At 56.6% G+C, this 22,570-nt stretch overlaps 2 protein-coding genes across 4 annotated transcripts in view; one reads left to right on the forward strand and one right to left on the reverse strand.

Annotated features, from left to right (window-relative positions):
- The window catches only part of RPL38 (ribosomal protein L38), a 326,451-nt gene that overhangs the window by 110,363 nt on the left and 193,518 nt on the right, over window positions 1–22,570 (forward strand). The gene's annotated exons all lie outside the window — the stretch shown is intronic.
- Window positions 7,625–22,570, reverse strand: part of SLC39A11 (solute carrier family 39 member 11) — a 71,140-nt gene continuing 56,194 nt past the window's right edge. Inside the window, exons 8-10 of the mRNA XM_068413414.1 lie at window positions 10,059–10,157; window positions 7,937–8,095; window positions 7,625–7,791 (exon numbers count right to left, since the gene is read on the reverse strand). Coding sequence (XP_068269515.1) covers window positions 7,713–7,791; window positions 7,937–8,095; window positions 10,059–10,157 — 337 coding nt within the window. The 3' untranslated portion in view covers window positions 7,625–7,712. The remainder of the gene's footprint in view (window positions 7,792–7,936; window positions 8,096–10,058; window positions 10,158–22,570) is intronic.

Genomic DNA, 22,570 nt, shown 5'->3' on the forward strand with positions numbered 1-22,570 from the left:
AGAGCCATGGAGCAGCCAGACAGCCAGGGCTACGCCAGAGCCCCTGGGGACACCCCAGACCTGCTGTCCCCAGGGCCAACAAAACCCCACGCGCAGGGGTCACTCGTGGGAAGCAGCTATTCCCACCCATGGCCCTACTGTAGGCACCCTCCAACAGAGCCGGTGGCAAAAGGGCTCAGCAAAAAGGGATCAGCCCCTGCAGCCGCTCCTGCCAAGCCCATCTCGGGCAAAGCCGTGCTGGCCTGGCCCCACTCATGGCACCCCATCCACTGCACCCCAGAAAGGGCAGCACGAGTGACTCCATCACCCACGCTGCACCAGGTATTATCTGCTCTCTCGAGGGCTGGGATGTGCCCGTAGCTGCCTGCGAAAGGGAAGGCGAAGGCAGCTCCCTCTCCCCATCCAGGTCAGCTGGTGCTCCAGTGAAACAGGTACCTTATGATGAGGGCTTTTGTGAAACGTTAAACATCTGGAGCTCAGCGGTACAAGGCAGCCTTTGTGCAGCTGGTAAATTATCTGCAATAAACCAGCACTTGTTTCAGAGAGCTTCAAGGAGAGGGGGAGGGAGAAAAAAAAAAGAGGAGAGAGCGAAGCCACCCCCCACGGGAGGAGGAACCTCAGACCTCTTCTGGGGTCCCACCAGGATTTTCCACACCATGGGGGGTGACTCGCTGCGTTAGCAGCAGCCCCAGACCCCGCAGACCCCGCTCTGTGCTGCAACCGGGGTCCCTCAGCCCAGCCGTGCCCGAGCAGCCCCGTGGAGCTGGTCCCGGCTGCGTTAAATAATTGTGGTTAAATACTCGGCGTTTGGCTCTGGAAGGGGCATCGTCCCCTCCTGGCTCGCAGCTTTGCAGCAGAACGTGGCGTTTCCTGCTGGTATTTTCAGATTTCTGGATTTGAGAAGCCCTGATGAAATAATAATTAAAAGAGACCTGAAAGGTTGATGTCCTTAAGAAATGAATGCCCAGCCCATGGTACACCGAGCACACGGGGCTGGGGGGAGCCGGAGCTAGGAGTCTCCAGCCGAGGCTCCTGCTCCCTCCTGAGCCACAGCATCCCGCTCCAAGGGACCTTATCAGCTCATCACCTCGCCCGGGCACAGCGTGTCTCCAACCCTGGCAATGCCAAGGCAGCTGAGTTGGGGCATTTTGCCCCTTTCCTTGGCTGGCAGGCGAGGCGAGGCAGCACCTCCTCTGTTCCTCCCTGGAGCTGTGATGGTTTAGCTACACCACGCTGGTGTTTCGGCGTGGAAGTGGACTCTCTGCTCACCTTTGCACGAAGCAGAAGGGAAAAAGATTTGCACAAGATAAAAAAAAATAAATCCCTTTTGCCCACTGGCCTCTCCTGAGCCTGGGGAAGCAGCAAGAGCAAGGAGCTGCCTCGGAGGTGAGGAAACACCTCGGGGGGTTTGGAGCCAAGGTCTGGTTAAAGGAATGAAGCACACTTGGGAGGGCTGGGGGGTCTGTCCCTCTGCCCCATCCCTAAGCCCAGGGACAGGACAGCACCTCGCTGGACCAGAGCATCCCCTCTGGCATCCCAGCCCGGGCGCCCGAGTCCCCCCGCGCCCCGTGATGCCAACCGGGGCTGGAGCTGCTGAACGGGGTGGGAGGAAAAATCCCCCAAATCTCTTTGTCTCCCTTCCACCCACCAGTGCTGCCTTCACCCAGCAATTACCAAGGCCTGGGGGGTTTCACACCCAGTCACCTGGGCCTCCTTCTTCTAAACAACTTAATTTGGTTAATGATTCGGGAGGCCCCGGGGTCCCCTTGGTGTCTGTTTCCCTGGTCTCCGCAGGCAGCCACCTCCCAGAACCGGAGGGCACTGGGGGGGCTTTGGTGAAACCTGCACCAAGGCGAGGTTTAAGACATCTTCCCCCGAGCTCCCGGGGTTCTCTGACCTCCAGGGACATGCCAGATTCGGGGGAAAGGACCTGCAAACATCCCTGGAGGGTCTGTCCATCCGTGGGGCTGGAGGCAGAGCAGCTCCGGGACAAACTATGGAAATTATGGGAAGGAAGGGAGAAATCAAGACACGCAGTGAGATGCTGCTTCGTGCCCTGAGTCCAGCTGCCAGCCCAGACTGAAACAGCAGGTCAGGAGAACTGGGGATGCTCCAGCCCTCGCTGTCAGGGTAACCTGGGAAAGGAAGGGGAACAAAACGGGTTGGGGATGCTGAAGCCTTTTGCCCATCCTGTGCGGAGCTGGGGAAGCAGCGCTGGGGCTCGGGGAGGGAAGAGGTGGGGGTCCCACAGAGGCAGGGGTCCCGCAGAGGTTGGGGGTCCCAGCAGAGCTAGGGGTCCCTGGGGAAGCGCGGGGCGGCGGGGACTCCCGCACCCCGGCCGTTACCAGCACCTCCCTCCATTGTTTCCCAACCAGCATTTTTCCCTATGACCTAATCTTCCCTTGGCTCTCGCTGGTAATTTTATGGCAGGGGAATTATTTTGCAGTAAAAGGAAAGCAGAGCCAGGCCATTCTCTTCCCTCCTGTTCTCACAGGGGGTTTGTTTTCTGCTCCAGGCGCAGCAGCAGGATTGCACGAGCAGAGCTGGGGAGCGAGCGTGTGTCGGGTCTGTAACGCTTTGGTTGACCCTGTAAGAACACGAGAAGGCAACAGCGAGAGCAGAGATTTAAACAATTCCCCCATGCAAACCAGCTCTGGACACAAAAGCTGTTTAGTTATCATCAGCGTTCTGAAAGATTATATTAAAATAAACCCTCAGGCTCAGTCTCCCCCCCTCGTAGGATTATAAGGCGCAGAAACCTATCCCAGAAATCTCAACCAAGGACACACTCGGAATATTTTCGCCCTGTTCTTGCACAAGCGACTGCCCTCTGCACTGTGAAAGCCTTAAACCAAGAGAAGGGACCGAGATGGGAGCTGGGCACTACGCAGATCCCACCGTGCGTGATTTTCCTGGAGCCATCCCTGGTCTGACAGGTTTCACCCTCGTGTCGACCCTTCCCACCTCACACCACGCATAAACCGCGTGGGGAATGTCCCTCTGAGAGGGACCTTTCCGCAGCCACCACCCTTCTATCAGGCAACTGAAACAATGTTTTTTTTAAGTAAAGCAACCAGGAGAAAGGCAACCAGGGGATCACCCATGAGCTCCAGCCCCAGCAACTCAGCATGGACACGAGCTCGTAGCATTTCAGGGGCTGGTTGGCCACACAAGACTAAATACATGTACTTCATCAGTGCCAATATAGGCCTAAAAACAGAGACTGGTGCTAAATCTCCCCTAGAAACCCAAAGACCTCGTAGTATCTGCCCTAGAAACTCAACGACCCCGTAATATCTGCCCTAGAAACTCAACGACCCCGTAATATCTGCCCTAGGAAAAGGGCACCCTGAGCCATAATTTCTCTTCCTCCCTCCAGTCCCCCAGAACCAGGCTCGTCCCTGGGGTCGGTGGGTGCATGTTGGTGACGAAGCAAGGTGACACAGCACGGCCAGGGCCAGCACGATGGGCTCGGGGCAGAGAGAGGAGCCGTACGTTCGCTCTTGAGCTCCGAGCCAAGAGCGAGCGCCTCGATTTTAATTGCAGCCTCACTGCCAAGTACAACAAAGCCCACGCACAAAGAATAGAAGTCATTTTGTCTTCAGGTTTGAATTGTTTCTTTCCTAAGGGGCGGGGAGGGAGGTGAAATCCATCCCTTTATAAGCAATGACTCAGGTGCTACGAGCTACCCCGGGCGCGCATCTCGCAAGCCCGTGTGATGTTTTGTGCCGTGTTTTGTTTGACGGCGTGGGCCCTAAGAATGGGATGATTGTTCGGTTGCGTGCAAAGCCCTCGCTTGGGGTTTTTTTTTCTTTCTGTCCCCGCCCAGCCCTGCAAACCGCAGCCGCCGTCGCCTTGCCCAGCAGCCCGGCGCGGGCCGGCAGGCGCCCGTGCAGGGCCCACCCGCCCATTCCTGCTCCCTGACTCACGGCGACGTGCGCCGCGTCACGGGGAATGGTGCTGTCCCTGCCCCGCTTGCACAGCCCTACCCACGGCCCCGCGCCACGCTCTCCCCAGCCGGGAGCGGAGAAGGAGCTGCTGGGGAGGACGGAGCGGCAGTCGAGCAGGCGTCGTGCCGCGGTGCCAATGTCCCAGTGCCACGTGCTGCCCTGGCACCCGCCGGGAGCTGCCCGGCATCGCACGGAGCCAGGGACAAGGTGGGATTTGCCCAGAGAAAAGGGACAGCAGTTTTTCCTTGCACTGAAGCTCTGGGCAGGATCAATCAATGAGGTTGGAAGAGCCCTCTGGGCTCATCGAGTCCAACCATTGCCCTGACACCACCATGGCAACTAGACCATGGCACTAAGTGCCATGCCCAGTCTTTTCTTAAACCCCTCCAGAGATGGTGACTCCACCACCTCCCTGGGCAGCCCCTTCCAATGGCTAATGACCCTTGCTCAGAAGAAATGCTTCCTAATGTCCAACCTGAACCTCCCCTGGCAAAGCTTGAGGCTGTGTCCTCTTGTCCTGTCGCTGGTTGCCTGGGAGAAGAAGCCGATTCCCACCCCGCTACAACCTCCCTTCAGGTAGTTGTAGACTGCACTAAGGTCACCTCTGAGCCTCCTCTTCTCCAGGCTAAACACCCCCAGCTCCCTCAGCCGTTCCTCACAGGTCAGACCCTCCAGACCCTTCACCACTTGGTCGCCCTCCTCTGGACTCGCTCCAACACCTCAACATCTCTCTTGAAGTGCGGGGCCCAGAACTGGACACAGGATTCAAGGTGCGGCCTCACCAGTGCCGAGTACAGAGGGACGATCCCTTCCCCAGACCGGCTGGCTACACTATTCCTCATAGAGGCCAGGATGCCATTGGCCTTCTTGGCCACCTGGGCACACTGCTGGCTCATGTTTAGCCGGCTGTCGATCAGCACCCCCAGGTCTCTTTCCGCTGCATCCCAAAGGGAGATGCCCAACACTTTGCATTACACACAGCCCCAAATAATCCCCTCTCCAAAGCCCTAATCCCCGGGCAAACACGCAGACAGTGCCGCACACCCGAGCTATCAGCAGCCTCTCCGCGTACCACTTAGCTACAAGCACAATCCAGCCCTCATCCCTGGGTGCCAAGGAGCTGCCCTGTGGACTCCTCCAGCTGTGACCTGCCTGGCTGGGTGCCCACGGCCGCCCCACAGGGAAGCGTCTCGGCGGCTCAGCCTCTGGAAGGAAAGCACGAGAAAAGCAGCACAAGAAAAGCAGCACAACGCACCCGGCGCTGCATGGCTTTTTTTTTTTGCAGCCCCTTCACTTGGTGAAGTTCTCCAGCACCAGCTCCGTGCCCGGGGCCAAACCGCCTCCGAGCTTCGCCCCCTGCCAAACGCAGCCACCACCAGGGCTGGGACGAATCGGGGGATTTTCCCTAAACACTCAGGTCACCCCCCCTCATCAGCAGGGCTTGAAAACCCCAAAAACACCCACAAAAGCACCAGCCACAGGTTTATACCAGGTTATTTTTAAACCCCATGGCAAGAGCACGTACACGCACTGCTTAGAACAAGACCTTTCTCTTTACCTTTTGGGGTTTGAGGCTTTCGCCCTGAACTCCACCTTCACACTGACAGCTGTTGTTTCCACGGGTAATTTCAGGCCTGGCCCCCAGCCAGCTTTTCACTCACACCAAGTACGAGATATATAATTTCATTCACCTCCAGGGTACAAACAGAAAAGGAGGATTTTCACATGTGCCTCCCGCATCACCCTCCCCGCTCGCTTCCTACGGGTCCCACGTACATAATTATCTCGGCTGGCTACATCTGAGCGGGATTAAATGCTTTAACACGATATTATCTCACAGCAATCTCATTACAAGGCTGCCTTTAAATGTATAATGTGTTTTTTTCGTACCGACTTACACCCCATGCCAGAAATCAAATAAGAAAACGTCACCAACAGCCTGCGAGAAATCCTGAGCCGTGGCCACCGCTGAGGTTGTTTCAGTTCCACACGAAGGTTTTCAGCTGCAAACTGAGGGCTAAAAGCCTCACAAACACTTCCAGGGTGCCTAGAACGGAGGTGAGGAGCGGTGGGAGATCACCTTCCTGGTTGAGACCTTCAACAAGCCAGGAACAATTAAGCTGGAGAAAAGAAATGTAGCAGAACGGAGGGAGGAGAAACAAAGATATGGCTTTACGGGATTAAAATGAATCAGTGCAAACTCTTGAATTCCCCATTTATTGAAATCAATCACAGTCAAAAGGTCAAATCCACGGGCAAACAGTAGTTTTGTACCATGCAGAGCGACACACAAATGAAGTACAAATGAAATCCAACCAAAAAAAACCCAAAAAACCCCAAAACCCCAAACAAACCCGCATGGCTCTTGCTCAGTTTATTCAAGCCTGTTCCCTCTGGCCGCCCCTCCTGCAGCTTCGTGGTCCCCGAGCCCCGGGGCTGCGCAGGGACCGAGGCGGGGGCAGCGGCCGGGCGCTCCAGTTATTCCTGCAGACGGGTCTAACGACCCCTTGTCGTTAATGAGGACAGGCACATCCGGAGTGACGTGGGATTTGCAGGTCTGCAGCATCCTTCCAGCTTCGGGGCTTTGCTCCGGGCACTGTGAGGGATGGGCAGGGCTTGCTGCTCCGCCTGGAAGGGACTAATCCTGCCCGCTCAGGAACAGCCACTCAACCAGAGATGCTTGAGAAGCAGAGGGTGAAGAGGCACGTACACACGGTGCATGTTTCTGGCTCTGCAGGGAGGATAATTAATTCACCCTGATGAATTATTTCATCCTGATGCTGCTCAGGAAGACGAGAGCTCCCGGCACGCTCAGCTCCTGGCTCAGCTCCGAGCTCTGCTGCGGGGTGAAGCGCGACCAGGGAAAAGCCACGTTGGCTCCTTGGGGAGTTACGACCTGTTGGAACCAGCAATCGCCCAGTAAGGCCAGACACAGTCACGGGCCCGCGTAGAAACGCACCCAGCTGTACCCTGGACGGTGTGGGTGGCCACACCTCGCCTCTTCAGACAGGCCATCCTAGAAACACAACGATTCTTCTTTCCTGTCTTTTTTTCCCCCGAGAAAACCTCAAGGATATTGGACACAAGGCATTGGATCAATGCCTCACTTGGGAGATAATTTAGAAAATAATTACATTTCCCTCTTACCAACATCCCAAGAAAATTCATTTTTATTTGCCTGGACATTTGCATCCATCCAAACAACCCCCTTAAACCATTCCCAAGGACCAGCAGGACCCAGGAGCCCTGCGATCCCCCCAGGCGTTCTCAGCCCTAACGCCTCCCCCCACCTCTCAAACCCAGCGTGGAAATCCAGACCCTGCAAGAAGGTTACTGCAGTCAAATGCCTCGGTACTCAACCACAGACCAGCTTAAAGACGCGACAGGGAACTTCTAATCTTCTACAGACCAAAGATGATCAAAACCCAGAGCGACCTGCCTCGGAGAAACCAGCCCAGCGTGGAAGGGAAAGGACAGGGCGACCTGCAGCCCAGCCCACGCGTCGTCCAACAACCCTCCCGAGAGGGAAAGAAACTCTGGTGGCGAAAGGAAACCAGGACCTGCGAGGAACCACCCGTATTTGTGCTTTGAAAACCATCGACATGACGTTGGAGGGGAGGAAGAGATATAAAATTATAGGCAATCAACACCAAACCAGATCCAAAAAATATATATGTACAAAAAAAGTCTCGAGGATAACGCGTGTCCAGTTCCAAACGCCGCCGCGTAATTTGCTCTGAAGTCTTCTCCCAGGGCACTGCCCTACCCGAGCCCAACGTCCAGGGACATCATCACCACAAATCCCAGTATGGAGGTCCAGGACGCCAGCTTCCCGTTGCCACTGCAGGGAGAAGAGGGGAGGGCTGTTGGGATGAGGGAAGCGCCGCTGTACATCTCACCCGGGCAAGGGAAGGGATCTTCCAGAGTCCTCTGCGCTTCCCCCCACATCCACCTGCCTTCAGTGGGGGTCACCGAGGGGCTCTCACCTGGTCTGTGCCTCGGGGATGATGTCGTCCATCACCACGTAGACCATCGCTCCGGCCGCAAAGCCCAAGGCGTAGGGCAGGAGGGGCTCTGCCACCACCACGGCGAAGGCGCCGAAGACGCCGGCTAAGGGCTCCACCATGCCGCTCAGCTGCCCGTACCTGCAACACACCGGGGGTAAAAGCCACCGGGGACCCGGCGCGAGGGGCAGCACAGCCCTCCCGTGGGGCTGCCGGGGCACCCAGCCCCACCGTCTTCCCTAATGCCACCGTGGCCAGGAGGAGGACGGCCACCTGGCCGTGCCAAGCCAATCATAGAATGCCAGGGGTTGGAAGGGACCTCTGGAGATCATCCAGTCCAACCCCCCTGCCAGAGCAGGGCCAATCTAGGGCAGGTTACACAGGAACACATCCAGATGGGTCTTGAAAGTCTCCAGAGGAGACTCCACAGCCTCTCAGGGGAGCCTGTTCCAGTGCTCTGTAACCCTCACAGTAAAGAAGTTCTTCCTCATGTTGAGGTTGGACTTCCTGTGCTCCAGCTTGCATCCATTGCCCCTTGTCCTATCGCAGGGCACAAGTGACAAGAGGTTGCCCCTTTCCTCTTGACACCCAGCCCTCATCTATTTATACACATTAATCAGATCCCCTCTCAGTTTTGTCTTCTCCAGACTCAAAAGCCCCAGGTCTCTCAACCTTTCCTCATGAGGTAGGTGTTCCAGTCCCTTCATCATCCTCATAACCCTCCGTTGGACTCTCTCCAGTAGATCTCTGTCCTTCTTGAACTGGGGAGCCCAGAACTGAACGCAATACTCCAGGTGAGGTCTCACCATGGTAGAGAGGAGGTACCCTCACCAGGGTAGAGGAGGACCTCCCTCGATCTGCTGGACACGCTCTTCTTAATGCACCCCAGGATCCCATTGGCCTTCTTGGCCCCAAGGGCACGTCGCTGTCCCATGGATAACTTGCCCACCAGGACTCCAAGGTCCTTCTCCATGGAGCTGCTCCCTAGCAGTTCGCCTCCCAACCTGGACTGGTGCATTTTAGCACTCCAAGCCACCTGGGCTGTTTTAAACACGCAATGACGGTGATTTGACCGAACCGAGCTGATTTTTCCAGGAAGGAAATTAAGGCCTGATCATCGGATCAGGGATTTGGGGATCCAGCTCACGGGCAGGGATGGGTCAGAGAGGAAACGTTTCCAACCAGCGTAGCTCCCTCCCAAAGAGGACACCAGGCCATGAAATTGTGCTCTTCCTCCTCGTTTCCTTTCCCTCTAGCACTGTTTTAACTCTCCGGACCATGGGAACTCCCTTCCCGGCAGCAGCAATCGCAGTGCAAGTCCCAGCACCGGCTGCGCTTACTGAATTGGAGGTGGGTGGGAGGGAAAGAAAACAAAGCTCTGGCGAGAGCGGTTCCCAAGCCGCCCCCCTGCCCTCCCATCCATCACCCGGCCGAGCACACGTGCACGGGCAGGAACGCAGCCCTGCGCTCACCGAGTTCATGCCCTCGGCTTTTTCACCTCAGGGAAAAGGAAAAAATAAAAAAGTGGGTTTGAAATCCAGCCCAGAGTGAAGGGAGAGAACAAATGAAACAAAGCAAAAATTTAAAAATACAAATATTTAAAAAAAACCCCTCATTATAGTGCAGGATCTGGGAGCTCAGCTGAGCGGGATGGTGTGACCCGCCGGGATCACCGAAGCATCCCCCAAAGTCACAGAATCCCAGAATCAATGAGGTTGGAAGAGCCCTCTGGGCTCATCGAGTCCAACCATTGCCCTGACACCACCATGGCAACTAGACCAGGGCACTAAGTGCCATGGCCAGTCTTGTCTTAAACCCCTCCAGAGATGGTGACTCCACCACCTCCCTGGGCAGCCCCTTCCAATGGCTAATGACCCTTGCTGAGAAGAAATGCTTCCTAATGTCCAACCTGACCCTCCCCTGGCCAAGCTTGAGGCTGTGTCCTCTTGTCCTGTCGCTGGTTGCCCGGGAGAAGAGGCCGACTCCCACTGTGCTACAACCTCCCTTCAGGTAGTTGTAGACTGCACTAAGGTCACCTCTGAGCCTCCTCTTCTCCAGGCTAAACACCCCCAGTTTCCCCGGGGCAAAGGGGAGCTCGCCTTACCAGAACGCTTTCCACGTTGAAAATCCAGCGCCGCGCAAAGGCAGGCTCACGGCCAGGCCCTCCGGGAAGTTCTGAATCCCAATCCCGATCGCTAAGTTCCTACCCACACAAAAAAAGCACAAATATATATATATATATATATTTTAGGTAGAAAGCACAACCTGGGGCAGGCTGCAGGGATCTGGAAAAAAAAAAGGATATTATTAAAGATCTGCCTTTTGAACGGCAGTGCAGCTGGCCCTGGGGCTGGTCACACTAACACTGAACTTGACCACAGCAAACTCCATCCTCAAGAGCTCCCCAGCGTTTCACCAGCTTCAGCACCAGCCCTGGGAGCCACAGAGACCAGGTGGAGATGGGACCTGGCCAGGGAAGCCCCATGAGGTGTTTCCAGCCCAAGGCCTCCCGGGAGCCGCCTGGAAGGTCGGGGGGGGCTTTGCCAGAGGGGCCCCAACGCAGCCCCTGGGGGTGGCTGGTCCCTCTCCCGTCACCATCCCTAACCATAACCACCCCTGCGTGAGCCCTACAGCCCCAGGGCTTGTCAGAAGTAGATTTTAGCCCTAGGATTTCACTTTCTCTCTTTTTTTTCCCCTGTCTTCCATCCTATGGAACGGCGGCACTTGGACTTCCAGAGCCAGAGGGGAGAGCTGGTCTGTACATCGGTGAAGCAGCACAGGAGGAGGCTAAAAGGCCTGAGGAAGGGGGTGAGGCAGGCAGACACGGTGAGCTTGAACCACTCCAAGTAAAGCTCCACGTCCCCAGCAGCAGCAAACACGGAGCTGACACCTGAAGGACAGACAGGAGAGGTCTGGAGGGATGTCCAAGAGCAGAGAATGGGGTGAGGTTTCTCCTCGCCTACGCTCTCCCCTTGGACACTCGGAGCCAATTCAGCACCCACCTTCAGAGCACCCTGTGCCCGCCGCTGTGCTCCTCGAGCCTCTCCCACCAGCAACCCCATGGTGGGACCACCACATCATCCCCAGCTCATCTAAGATGGAAACAGCTCTGCCAACAGCCGGGGGTCACGGAAGCTGGATTCGCAGTGGGACGGTGTGTGGGATCTTCTGCTCCAGCCTTGGGAACAGCCCTTTCCCTCCCCTCCAAGGTCCCTTCCAGGAATTTTGGGTGAAAACCAGGCAATTGGGATATGGGGATTTTCCTCCTTCACTCAAGGAACAAAAATATTCCAAGCACCAAACCAAGCAGGGCTCGTTTTTTATGGCATGGGCTCCTTGGGCTGAGCAGCTCCACGAGAGCAAATAACAACTTGTCCCACGGTTGGAGCATTTCTCCCGTCGTGGCTTCGCTGGTGTGTGTCAGCGGAGCTGGCCTGGGTGGGGGGACACCGCCAGCACAACCCTCTCGGGGGGCTCAAAGCCTCAGCAGCGAGGTGCTGGGCTGCACCCTGCCCCAGCCCCTCTCTGCGAGGTCACCTACTCCCTCACCAGCAGCTAAAGCAGCAAAAGGAGCTTTCAAACACTTGTTTCCTATTAGTAAAATAAGACCGGTGAGAAAAAACCTCTGCGAGTTGTTTAAACTTCTACCAGGGTTTACAGAAGAGGGGAGGGGAAGGGGGAGAGGCCGTGGGTTTCCCTGAGCAGGACAGGCCATTACAATCAAAAACATTATTCAAGGGAAAGAGAGAGAGAGAGAACGGAGGGGGAAAAACATCCCTTTTAGAAAACACTGGAGCCGCTGTCTGCGCCCTGGGTTTTTTTTTTTCCTCCTTCCCTCGCCCTCGCACAAAGCAGCTATTACTGGCCCCGACCACAACAAATTAATGGGGTGGGAGAGGGAGGTGTGAATGGAAGGGTCTGTATGGGCCGGGGGGGAGGGAACCCCGCGCTGACCCCTCGCCCCACGCAGCCCCCGGGGAGAGAAAGCCCCACGGGGCAGGAGGAAAGGGAACCAACCCCAGTGGGTGGGTTTGCCCCCGCTCGCCCCCTCCTCTCTCCCGTACACACCCCAGCAGAACCCATCAGGGCCCCCCCGAAAGCAAGAACCAGCCTCAGCCCCACAGCTTGGGCCACCTCCACGGCAGCGCCGGGTGCCCAGAGGGTCTGGCACTCACCGGGCACTGGCCCTCCTGCCCAGGAGGAGGTGGAGCTGCTGGAGGAAGGCAGGCATGGTGGGCAAGGTGCCACACACCATGGCAAGCAATGTGTGGCAGGGCGAGAGGCAAAGGCCACCAGAGACCCGTGGGGAAGAAAGTACCTTCTGGGCTCATCAGGTCCCCATGTCACCTCCTGGCCTCTGGTCCCTCCATGTCCCCACAAAGGTCTTCTGCTCACCCAGACCACAGAATCAATGAGGTTGGAAGAGCCCTCTGGGATCATCGAGTCCAACCGTTGCCCTGACACCACCATGGCAACTAGACCAGGGCACTAAGTGCCATGGCCAGGCTTTTCTTAAACCCCTCTAGAGATGGTGACTCCACCACCTCCCTGGGCAGCCCCTTCCAATGGCTAATGACCCTTGCTCAGAAGAAATGCTTCCTAATGGCCAACCTGACCCTCCCCTGGCGAAGCCTGAGGCTGTGTCCTCTTGTCCTAGCGCTGGTTGCCTGGGAGAAGAGGCCAACTCCCACTGCGCTACACCCTCCCTTCAGGTAGTCCCTTCACTTCACACTCCCCCACCCCTAGGACCACTCATTCCTTCAATCCTTCCTCCCACCGCAGCTCTCCCTGAACACTTCTTGGACTTGGGGCCTTTTGAGCCTTCCCTGGGGACACTAATCTCTTCAGGACGAGGGTAACTCCATGACAACATGGAGGCCAGGAACACGTAAGCCTTCCTATTTGCCTTGCCTCGGTTCACTGCATGAAGGCTACCTCCACTCACGGCTCCGGGGCCACCTCTGTTTGCCCAGCGCAGCGTCTCGGCAGATGTCCGGGTGCTAAGGCAAAGCAGATTTACCTCTGCTGCCCCAACTGTGAATAAAACCATCCCAGGAGACCTTCCTCTCCCCCTTGGCCGCCGTGCACACCTCACACCTTCTCCGCAGCTCCCGTGTCGAGCTGACGGCACCAGGGTTGGTGAGAAAGCAGCTGAATGAAAGCTGCATTGTGTCCGGGGAAACAAAGGCGCCCTTATGACGGAAATAGGTGGGGATTCTTGGAAGGCTTCCCCCGACTGCAGAGAAACACGTTGTAAAACAGATGCACAAAGACAGACCGGAGCAGCCCGGCCCAGGGGAGCCGAACCTCCGCCTGCCCACGGTGGGCAACGGGACACAGAGGAGGTGACAACGGGGACACGAGCCAACGCAGCCAGAGGGACAATCATCAGAATGAAACGTTTAGAGACACCGGGGTCTCTAAAGCGAGGAAGGTGGGGAATGACCGACAGAGAGGTGTTAGACACAGGTCACCTCTTGTCTGATGGGTCACCCGTGTCCACCCGCATCGTGCAGCCGAGGAGGGTGAGCTGTGGCTCATCCCCAGCCTACAAACGCGCACTGATGTAAAGAAAGAGCAGCCCCAGGGAAACTGCACCGTGCTCTGCCTGGGGACATACGTGCCCCGTTATAGTGGCTCTGCCACCAGCGCCCTGGCCAACACGGGAATGTCATTTGGGTGTCTCCTCCATAATGGACTCAGGTGTCCTTGGAAGCGCTGAGGATTAAGGAGCCAACGTGCATAGGACACATTATCTTTCCCAGCTCTCTGCCTCAGCTTCCCCCTCTGCAAAATGGGGGTGAAGACCATGATGTCCTCCATAGCCTCTCAATCTGGGGACAGAAACGCCACCAGGACATGTGCCATCTCCACGTGAGCTCTGCAGAGAGCCAGCAACGCTGGGATGGGTCTGCCCTTGCCTTTGCTGATCCTCTTCTGCCGCAGAGCCCAGTGCTATAGTTTTAAGGAAGAAAAGGTAAAACCGTGGCATCCTGGCAGAGCTCCACCGAGGACCAGCTCCTCACACACAGAATCACAGACTGGTTTGGGTTGGAAGGGACCTTAAAGACCATCTAGTTCCAATCCCCCTGCCACAGGCAGGGACACCTTCCACCAGACCAGGTTGCTCCAAGCCCCATCCAACCTGGCCTTGAACACTGCCAGGGAGGGGGCAGCCACAGCTTCTCTGGGCAACCCGGGCCAGTGTCTCACCACCCTCACAGCAAAGAATTTCTTCCTAATATCTCATCTCAATCTCCCCTCTTTCAGTTTGAAACCGTTCCCCCTCATCCCATCACTCCATGCCCTTGTAAAAAGTCCCTCTCCCGCTTTCCTGTAGCCCCTTCAGGTGCTGGAAGGTGCCAGAAGGTCTCCCCGGAGCCTTCTCCTCTCCAGGCTGAACAGCCCCAGCTCTCTCAGCCTGTCTCCATAGCAGAGGTGCTCCAGCCCTCTGAGCATCTCCGTGGCCTCCTCTGGACGAAAGGAAAAGACTCCGTGTCCCCGGGGCCGGACCTGCTACCCCCAGCTCGCCTGCCAACCGCTATGGCACCACGCTGGGAGGCTCCAAGTTCACTTTCAAAAAAAAGTTGGCATCTCTGCATATTTGCAAGGTCAAGGCACAGAAAGCCTTCTATAAGCCTAAACCCTTGTTTTCAAGGGCCTATTCTTTTACAAACTGATTATGAAAGCAGGCTACATATTCTTAACAAGCCCCTTTTCACTACGGCTTTCAGTTCCCTCCAGTGTATAATGTGCGTGTGTATTCTTGCATGGCAGGCCCTTACATACTGTTTTGATTGTTATCGTCCTGCCATGAAAGGGCCGATTGTTGTGGGTTCCCAAGATTACATCACGGCTCCCACTCGGGCCGCCCGCCGAGGTGTTTGATCAGGGCTCGCAGGTGGGATGGGGCGAGCGCGGGGCCCGCAGCGCTTCCCCCGTTCCTGCCCGACCTGCCCCAGCGTCACGGGCGGCTCTCACGCGAGGAGCTGAGGGGGGCAGAGGGGTGCCAGAGGTCCCCACCGCCAGCCCCGATGCCCACGGGGCCACGCTGCAGTCCCCAGGGAACGGCCTGACCCATCCACGGGTGCCCAGGGCTCCTGGTGACTCCACCACTTTAGGGGCTCAGCATTTTAAATCACAGAAAGTTGGAAGGGACCTCGAAAGATCATCTAGTCCAACCCCCCTGCCAGAGCAGGGTTACCTCGATCATCTCACACAGGGTCGCGTCCAGTTGGGTTCTGAATGTCTCCAGAGAAGGAGACTCCACCACCTCTCTGGGCAGCCTGTGCCAGTGTTCAGTCACCCTCACTGTAAAGAAGTTTTTCCTCATATTTATGTGGAACCTCCTGTGTTCCAGCTTGCACCCGTTGCCCCTTGTCCTGTCAAGCGATGTCACTGAGAAGAGCCTGGCTCCATCCTCATGACACTTGCCCTTTACATATTTATAAACATTAATGAGGTCACCCCTCAGTCTCCTCCAAGCTGAAGAGACCCAGCTCCCTCTGCCTCTCCTCATAAAGGAGATGTTCCACCCCCTTAATCATCTTTGTGGGGTGGGAGGACGTTACTCCCGCAGATCTGCCCGTTGATAACACAGTATCTTTCATCTCAAACACTCAAAACCTTTAAAAAAAACCCAACCTGGATACAAACCTACTGTGCCTCCTCCTCTCGAGCGCAGCCACCAGCCCCGTTACCCACGGGGACACAGAAATGCATGGGACAACGTGGGACCCCATCCCAGGGAGGGGACGCAGCACGTGGTGCCCATCACACGACGCCTTGAGCCTCAGAGCCCTCAGCCCTCCCCCGCACCCACGGAGAAACAACCAGGCTGGTGGCCACCGCGCGATTGTCACATTACACAGACACACAGACAGACAGGACATTATATCCGGACAAAATCTGAACAAAACAGGCACCCTGTTGTCATTTGGAAGTCGACACAGAATCACAGAATCAATCAGGTTGGAAGAGCCCTCTGGGATCATCGAGTCCAACCATTGCCCTGACACCACCATGGCAACTAGACCAGGGCACTAAGTGCCATGGCCAGGCTTTTCTTAAACACCTCCAGAGATGGTGACTCCACCACCTCCCCGGGCAGCCCCTTCCAATGGCTAATGACCCTTGCTGAGAAGAAATGCTTCCTAATGGCCAACCTGAACCTCCCCTGGCCAAGCTTGAGGCTGTGTCCTCTTGTCCTATCGCTGGTTGCCTGGGAGAAGAGGCCGACTCCCACTCCGCTGCAACCTCCCTTCAGGTAGTTGTAGACTGCAACAAGGTCACCTCTGAGCCTCCTCTTCTCCATTCATTAACCACAATGACAAACACAGCAGCCGAGGAGCCACAGTCCCGTTTTGGGGCTCACCAAACCCTTCCAGACCACTTCTCCAGAGCACCAACCACGGTATAAACACACCTTGGTACCATCTCCATCATTTGCAAACAAAAAGCCCTCAAGAAACCCACCCAGCTCATTAACTCTCCCTTAGTAATAAACACTTACCTCCAGGAGAGGCTGATTAAAAGGTGCTTAATAAGCATCTTCCAACGGTTTTGTGCTGCGCCGCGGGCAGGAGCAGCCTGGCTGCAGGAGCGTTCACCCTGGGGAAACATGGAAATCCCCATCCAGCCCCACCTTCCCCACCATCCCCAGGGCTTTTTTTTCCATCAGGTGTTTCTGTGCACGGCCTTGATCTGATAAAGAGGTCAGGATTCGACCCCACATTTTGATCCTACCCAGCAACCTCTTTATTAGCTCCACTGTGGATCTATTCATAAGCAAGAGCCAGAGATCGCATGTGTGCGAACGAGAGAAAAACCCCAGCGTGTCTTCTGCTGTCTCTCAGACCACAATGATTTCCATTCATTCAAAGAAAACACAGTATAAAAATTTTTGCCTGGTTTCAATCTCCGTACATTAATCAAGCCTATTTTTTTTTTCCCCAGCCTGAGAGACACAGCGTGGGAGGCACAGGCTGTCCCATGAAATAATATTTTCCAAGCCATACTCAAAGTCTGCCTGTCAACTCGAAGCCTCTTTTCTGTCCGTTTTACCAAAGCTGGACAGGAAACAATCTGTGGGCACAACAGATCCAAACAAGGCCAGCGTTCCCAGCAAAAGGGCTAATGAATGGGAACCATTGTGCTGCGGTGGAGGAAACATCACCATCATCACTGGGGGTGGGAAATATATATATATATATATGTGTGTGTGTGTTTACATCACTTCCACACTCACACCCACTCTGCAGCTGCCCTAAGTAGGAGCTGGGATGCTGGTGGGAGCCCCAGTGCCATGCTGCGATGGTCCCTTGGCACCAAGTGGAGCTGTGCCGGGGAAGGGTGAGCCCAAGTTGAACGTCACGCCCACAAAAATGTGCACCTTTCCCCTTCACAGAATCCCAGAATCACTGAGGTTGGAAGAGCCCTCTGGGATCATTGAGTCCAACCATTGCCCTGACACCACCATGGCAACTAGACCAGGGCACTAAGTGCCATGGCCAGGCTTTTCTTAAACCCCTCCAGAGATGGTGACTCCACCACCTCCCTGGGCAGCCCCTTCCAATGGCTAATGACCCTTGCTGAGAAGAAATGCTTCCTAATGGCCAACCTGACCCTCCCCTGGCCAAGCTTGAGGCTGTGTCCTCTTGTCCTAGCGCTGGTTGCCTGGGAGAAGAGGCCGACTCCCACTTCACTACAACCTCCCTTCAGGTAGTTGTAGACTGCACTAAGGTCACCTCTGAGCCTCCTCTTCTCCAGGCTAAACACCCCCAGCTCCCTCAGCTGTTCCTCAGAGGTCAGACCCTCCAGACCCTTCACCAGCTTGGTCACCCTCCTCTGGACTTCCTCGCATCAGGGCTCGAACTCTGGATAAAACATTACCTGCAGCTTGCGGGGAGAGGATGCCACAAACTCTTTGGTGGGGTTTGGGTGCTGCTGGAGGGCAGAAGGAATCCGTCCCTGCCCCGAGGAGGCTGGGGCTGAGGTGAGGGAGGAGGGTCCCAGCCGCCAGGAAAAGAGGGTGATGAGGGGTGACAGCACAGCGGGCAGACCCCTCTGCTCCCTCTGCGTTAAACCAGGAGCAGCACGGACATCCCGCAGCCCTAAACGTACTCGGTTTCATCCCAAGGCAGAGGTTTGCCAAAAATTTGCCTGCATCATTTTTAAACCTCTCTGAAGGATTTGCCTCCGCGGTATCCTGTAAGGACCCAGTGCCCAGCCCACCCACGGCTTAACAAAACACTTCACTTTATTTTTCAAACTTATAGTCCTTTCTATATCTCGTCTGCTCAAAGTAACTTACACCATTTAACCCCACATCGGTTTCACTCACCCAAACACTCTCTCCCACCTGACAGAGCAGCCGCCTTCTCCCAGGCGTTTTGCCAGCCCAAAAGCCACATTTGGGAGCCCCGTTCGCTCTAGGGTCTGCCCCACAGCCGAGCGAGACCGCAACCCAGCCCCAAATCTGCTGCAGACAGGCTGATAGGAACATGGATGTTACCACCTAGTGTCAGACGGGAGAGGAGCAGCAGCCAGGGATGGGGATGGAGCGTGGGAGCCCAGAGCTCAGCCCCTCGGCTGACATGAGCTTTCCACCCCTGCCACAGGGAGAGATTTACAAATAAAAGTGCACGATACGCTTTTGGGGAGGAAAAGCACAGAAAATAAGAGGACACAGCCTCAAGCTTGGCCAGGGGAGGGTCAGGTTGAACATTAGGAAGCATTTCTTCTCAGCAAGGGTCATTAGCCATTGGAAGGGGCTGCCCAGGGAGGTGGTGGAGTCACCATCTCTGGAGGGGTTTAAGAAAAGCCTGGCCATGGCACTTAGTGCCCTGGTCTAGTTGCCGTGGTGGTGTCAGGGCCATGGTTGGACTCGATGATCCCAGAGGGCTCTTCCAACCTGGTTGATTCTGTGATTCTGAGCAGCAGCACGGAGACAAGCCAGCAAAAAAACCTGCAAAATATAACAGAGACGTGGGGACACTGCCAGGCTCCCCCCAAACCCAAGCGTCACGCCAAGGCCCCAGCACACTGCCGGGTGGAACGGGGAGGGGATAACCAGCCCCTCGCGCTGATCCTCAAAGGAAGAGGCTCCGATGGGGGGGGGGGGGAGAGAAAAAGAGAGGGCCCGGGGACCCCACAGCCCCCTCCACCCTCGTGTTTCCAGCCAAGGCACGAGCTCCCACCGCGAGCGGGGATGTTGCAGGGTCCTGGGTGCCACCGCATGAAGGGACGTGGCCCAGAAGGGATGATGGCAGAAGGGGCAAGTAGGATGTCCTCCCTGCCAGCCCCCAGCCCCACCTCGCGGCTGCCCGGCATCACAGGCATAACCCCCATGGGATGAGGGGCTCAGGGTCGCCCCAGGGTTCGTTGGTGGGTGCTTTTGCCCCAGCCCCTCTCTTCCTACACCCAGCCCCGGGGAAGCCACCGACAAGGCGCACCAGCGTTGGGCAGCCCTGCCTGCACCCCTGCCCACTTCCCTGCCTGCACCCGCCGAGGGAAGCGCACATTCAGCCCATCTTGACCTCGGCAGCTCCAGCCCCATCTGGTTCCTGTTAAATCAGCCACACAAAGTGGAGAGGGTTTCCTCCCCCTAACGCTATGGCGTGCAAAGAGGGGGAGGGAACACAGCTTTTTTAAGACATGGCTGCCCTTCTCTTTACCTTCCTGCCTGGAAGGCAGCCAGGAGCGGCTCCTGCCTCCCTGCTCACATCTGGAGGGGACCTTCCCCTCCCGGGGCTGGCTGCACACCCCGCACCGGGCACGGCTCCTCTGCACGGGCAGCGCTCCTCCACCCCGGGCACACACTCGCTCTGGGTCTCGCCTCCTCTTCGGCCACCGCAGCAGCTTTGTCCTGAGCTGCTATTTCCAGCCTGTGCAACTTCCCAGTGTTTTAATACTTGTGAGGAACTGGGCAGGTCAACCGCAGTCCCACAGCGGGGAGGGATGCCCGTCCCGCAGCGGGGAGGCAGGGATGCCCCGCAGCAGCCTGCTCCTGCCCAAGGATGAGCAGCAGCTCAGCCCCCCATGGGAAACCCCAGAAAAGCAGACTTTAGATTGTCCCAAGCCCCATCTAACCTGCCATAAAACCTACATCACCTGCCAAAGGGGCACTGATACCCACCTGCACACAAAAGATCCAACCCCACCGCTGAGACCCCACACTCCTCAGGCACGGGACCGCGTTTCGCTCGCATCCCAACAGGCCAAACAAAGCGGGTTCCCCCCACGCCATAAATGAAATACCTCACAAGGCGAGGGGCTGTAACCCACAGGTGAGCCCTGGCACCGGTGAAGAGGAGCCGCGGAGGAGCGAGGCGGCAGGAACGGAGCTGCGCACCCGGGGGCAGCACGGGAACGTGGAGGATGCGGGCAGGGGCCTGGCGGGCAGCACCCAGACCCTGCGGGGACACGGGGTGGGTGGCAGAGCCCAGAGGGCTGGATCCTGCAAGCACAGAGGTCAGGGGCAGGATCCTACCGGAGCCCAGAGAGTCAGGGGGTGGCAGAGGTGATGCCAGCATGTGCAAAGCAGCGGGTGTTTTAAAAGGCAAGAATTCCCCCCTGCTTCCTGATCATCCTTTTTTGGGTTTTAGCCAAATCCCGAAGCATCCCCCTGACTCAGACCATCAGCTGCGGGTCTACACCTGCACTACTCTGTTATACCACCCGTGCCAGTCCTTACCAGCTGCTACAGCTCCCAGCCAGCCCCACTGTGCTTTAAAACCTAAAAAGGGTCCCTCGCCATGCTCAGCCAGGGCTGAGCCCTGCACCGTGCACCCCTCGGGGAGCAAAGCAACCAGGCAGCGCTTCCCCAAGCAAGGCAGCGTGTCTCCATCGAGCACCAGGCAGCGAGGAAGGTCCCCTGGTCACTGTGGGCAAGGCCCAGCCAAGCCTGGAAACACCTCCATCCACGGCGAGCATCCCCAGGCACCCACATCTTTACTCCGAGCACGTCGCAGCATTCCTAAAGACTTTTGCACGACTCAAGGGCTGAAGGAATACGCTTTCCTGGGAGGCAGCTCACCTCCGCTCGGTGCTCACGCCGTTAGTCACAGCCAGGGGGAAGCCGAAGCGGAACGGAGGAGGTAAACTGAGTCACGCAGCTGCTTCATTAAACCACTATTTCAAAACAACAGACACGAGGGGGATCACGACTGCCGTGTCCCCTAAGAGCTGAGCTTGGCCAAGGAGCAATTTCCCCTTTGGATGTGTCAAAAGATTTAGCTCCGTTCCTCACGTTAGCTCCCATCAAATGTCATTCCACCGCTATTTTTTAAGTCTACACCACACAAATTAGCCACCTAAAATTCTACTTTTGGATATTTCCGAACGGTTTCACAGCAGAGGGGCTACACCGAGGGATTTTTGGGCTGCCCGTGGATGACAGTGACAGACAGATTGATGGCAACGAAGTTATTTTGTCTCCTTTCGCCGATGACTAAATTTGCATTGGTATTTTCACGGCGCAGACTCCACCTTTCATCTAACATGATTAATGCTGTTGTAAATACAGAGAAAGAACCAGCTGCTTCTGGCTTCTTAGCTTCTACCGAGCAGCTGACGAAAAGAAATCCTTTTGTTCAAGCACCTCTAGAGCCTCTGCAGGCTTTATGAAGAGCCTTTTATTTCAAAAGCTCAGAGAAACGTGGTGTTTACAGCTGATGTATCCTACTTTTGTCACCACAAATCTGGATGGGACCTGCTGCAATGGAAGTGCCCGGGGCAGCGCAGCCGGTGCTGTCAGGATGGGTCCCCCATCAGCCAGGGATGTAACAGGGCATCGGGGACAGAAGGGTTTGGCTCGTGTCTTTGCGGGGTCCTCACGAGCACAGCTTGTGCCTGGCCAGAGAAGGGGTTGGACAGCTCGGAGGGCTCCAAAATCAGCCCCGGGGCCCCACAGATCATCCGGCAGGAGCAAAGTGGCTGAGCCATAAAGGACTTTCACCCACGAGCTGTACAGGCTGGGCAGGTCATTCACAGACTGAACCCACTGCGTGTCCCCAAAGTACTGAAATGACAGCATGGGTCTGGCAAACACACCAGAACGTGGGGTGCCACAAACCTGGGGTGTAAGACTCAAACAGAAAAAGAAAAACCCGCGGTAAGGGCACACGGAGGAGCCTTGGCAGGAGGGTGCTGTTTGCCAGCCAGCCACCAAGAGGTGCCAGCAGCTCTTCCAGAGCCTCGGCAGCTCCTCCGGCTCCGCTTCCCACCACGCTTCTGCCCTTCTCCCATTGCTTTAGCAATGCCCCCAGTCAGCCCAGTTTCAGCTCTGCCGGGGGCAGCTGGGTGCGGGGAAGCGGGGTATGAGAATGCACCCGAAGCCCAAATCCTGCCCCAGGAGGAGCTGAATTAACCCCCCGTGTTCACACCAGTCCCTGAGAGAAGCACAAAAGGTTTTGCATGGGAGCGTGGGGGCAACACTGGTGCTGCTGAACATGGAGCTGGGCAAGAGAGGCTGCTGGTGGGGCTGGAGCAGGGGAGCGGGGATGCCGGGGAGGATCGAGGGTCTTTATTGCCACCACTTAGAGTGCAGTGGCCCTGCGCGGCAGGAACGGCAAACAAAGCCACCACACGCTTTCCAACGGCTCCAGCAGCTGCTCC

This window comes from Nyctibius grandis, chromosome 15 (genome assembly GCF_013368605.1).
Source record: "Nyctibius grandis isolate bNycGra1 chromosome 15, bNycGra1.pri, whole genome shotgun sequence".
Taxonomy (NCBI): Eukaryota; Metazoa; Chordata; class Aves; order Nyctibiiformes; family Nyctibiidae; genus Nyctibius; species Nyctibius grandis.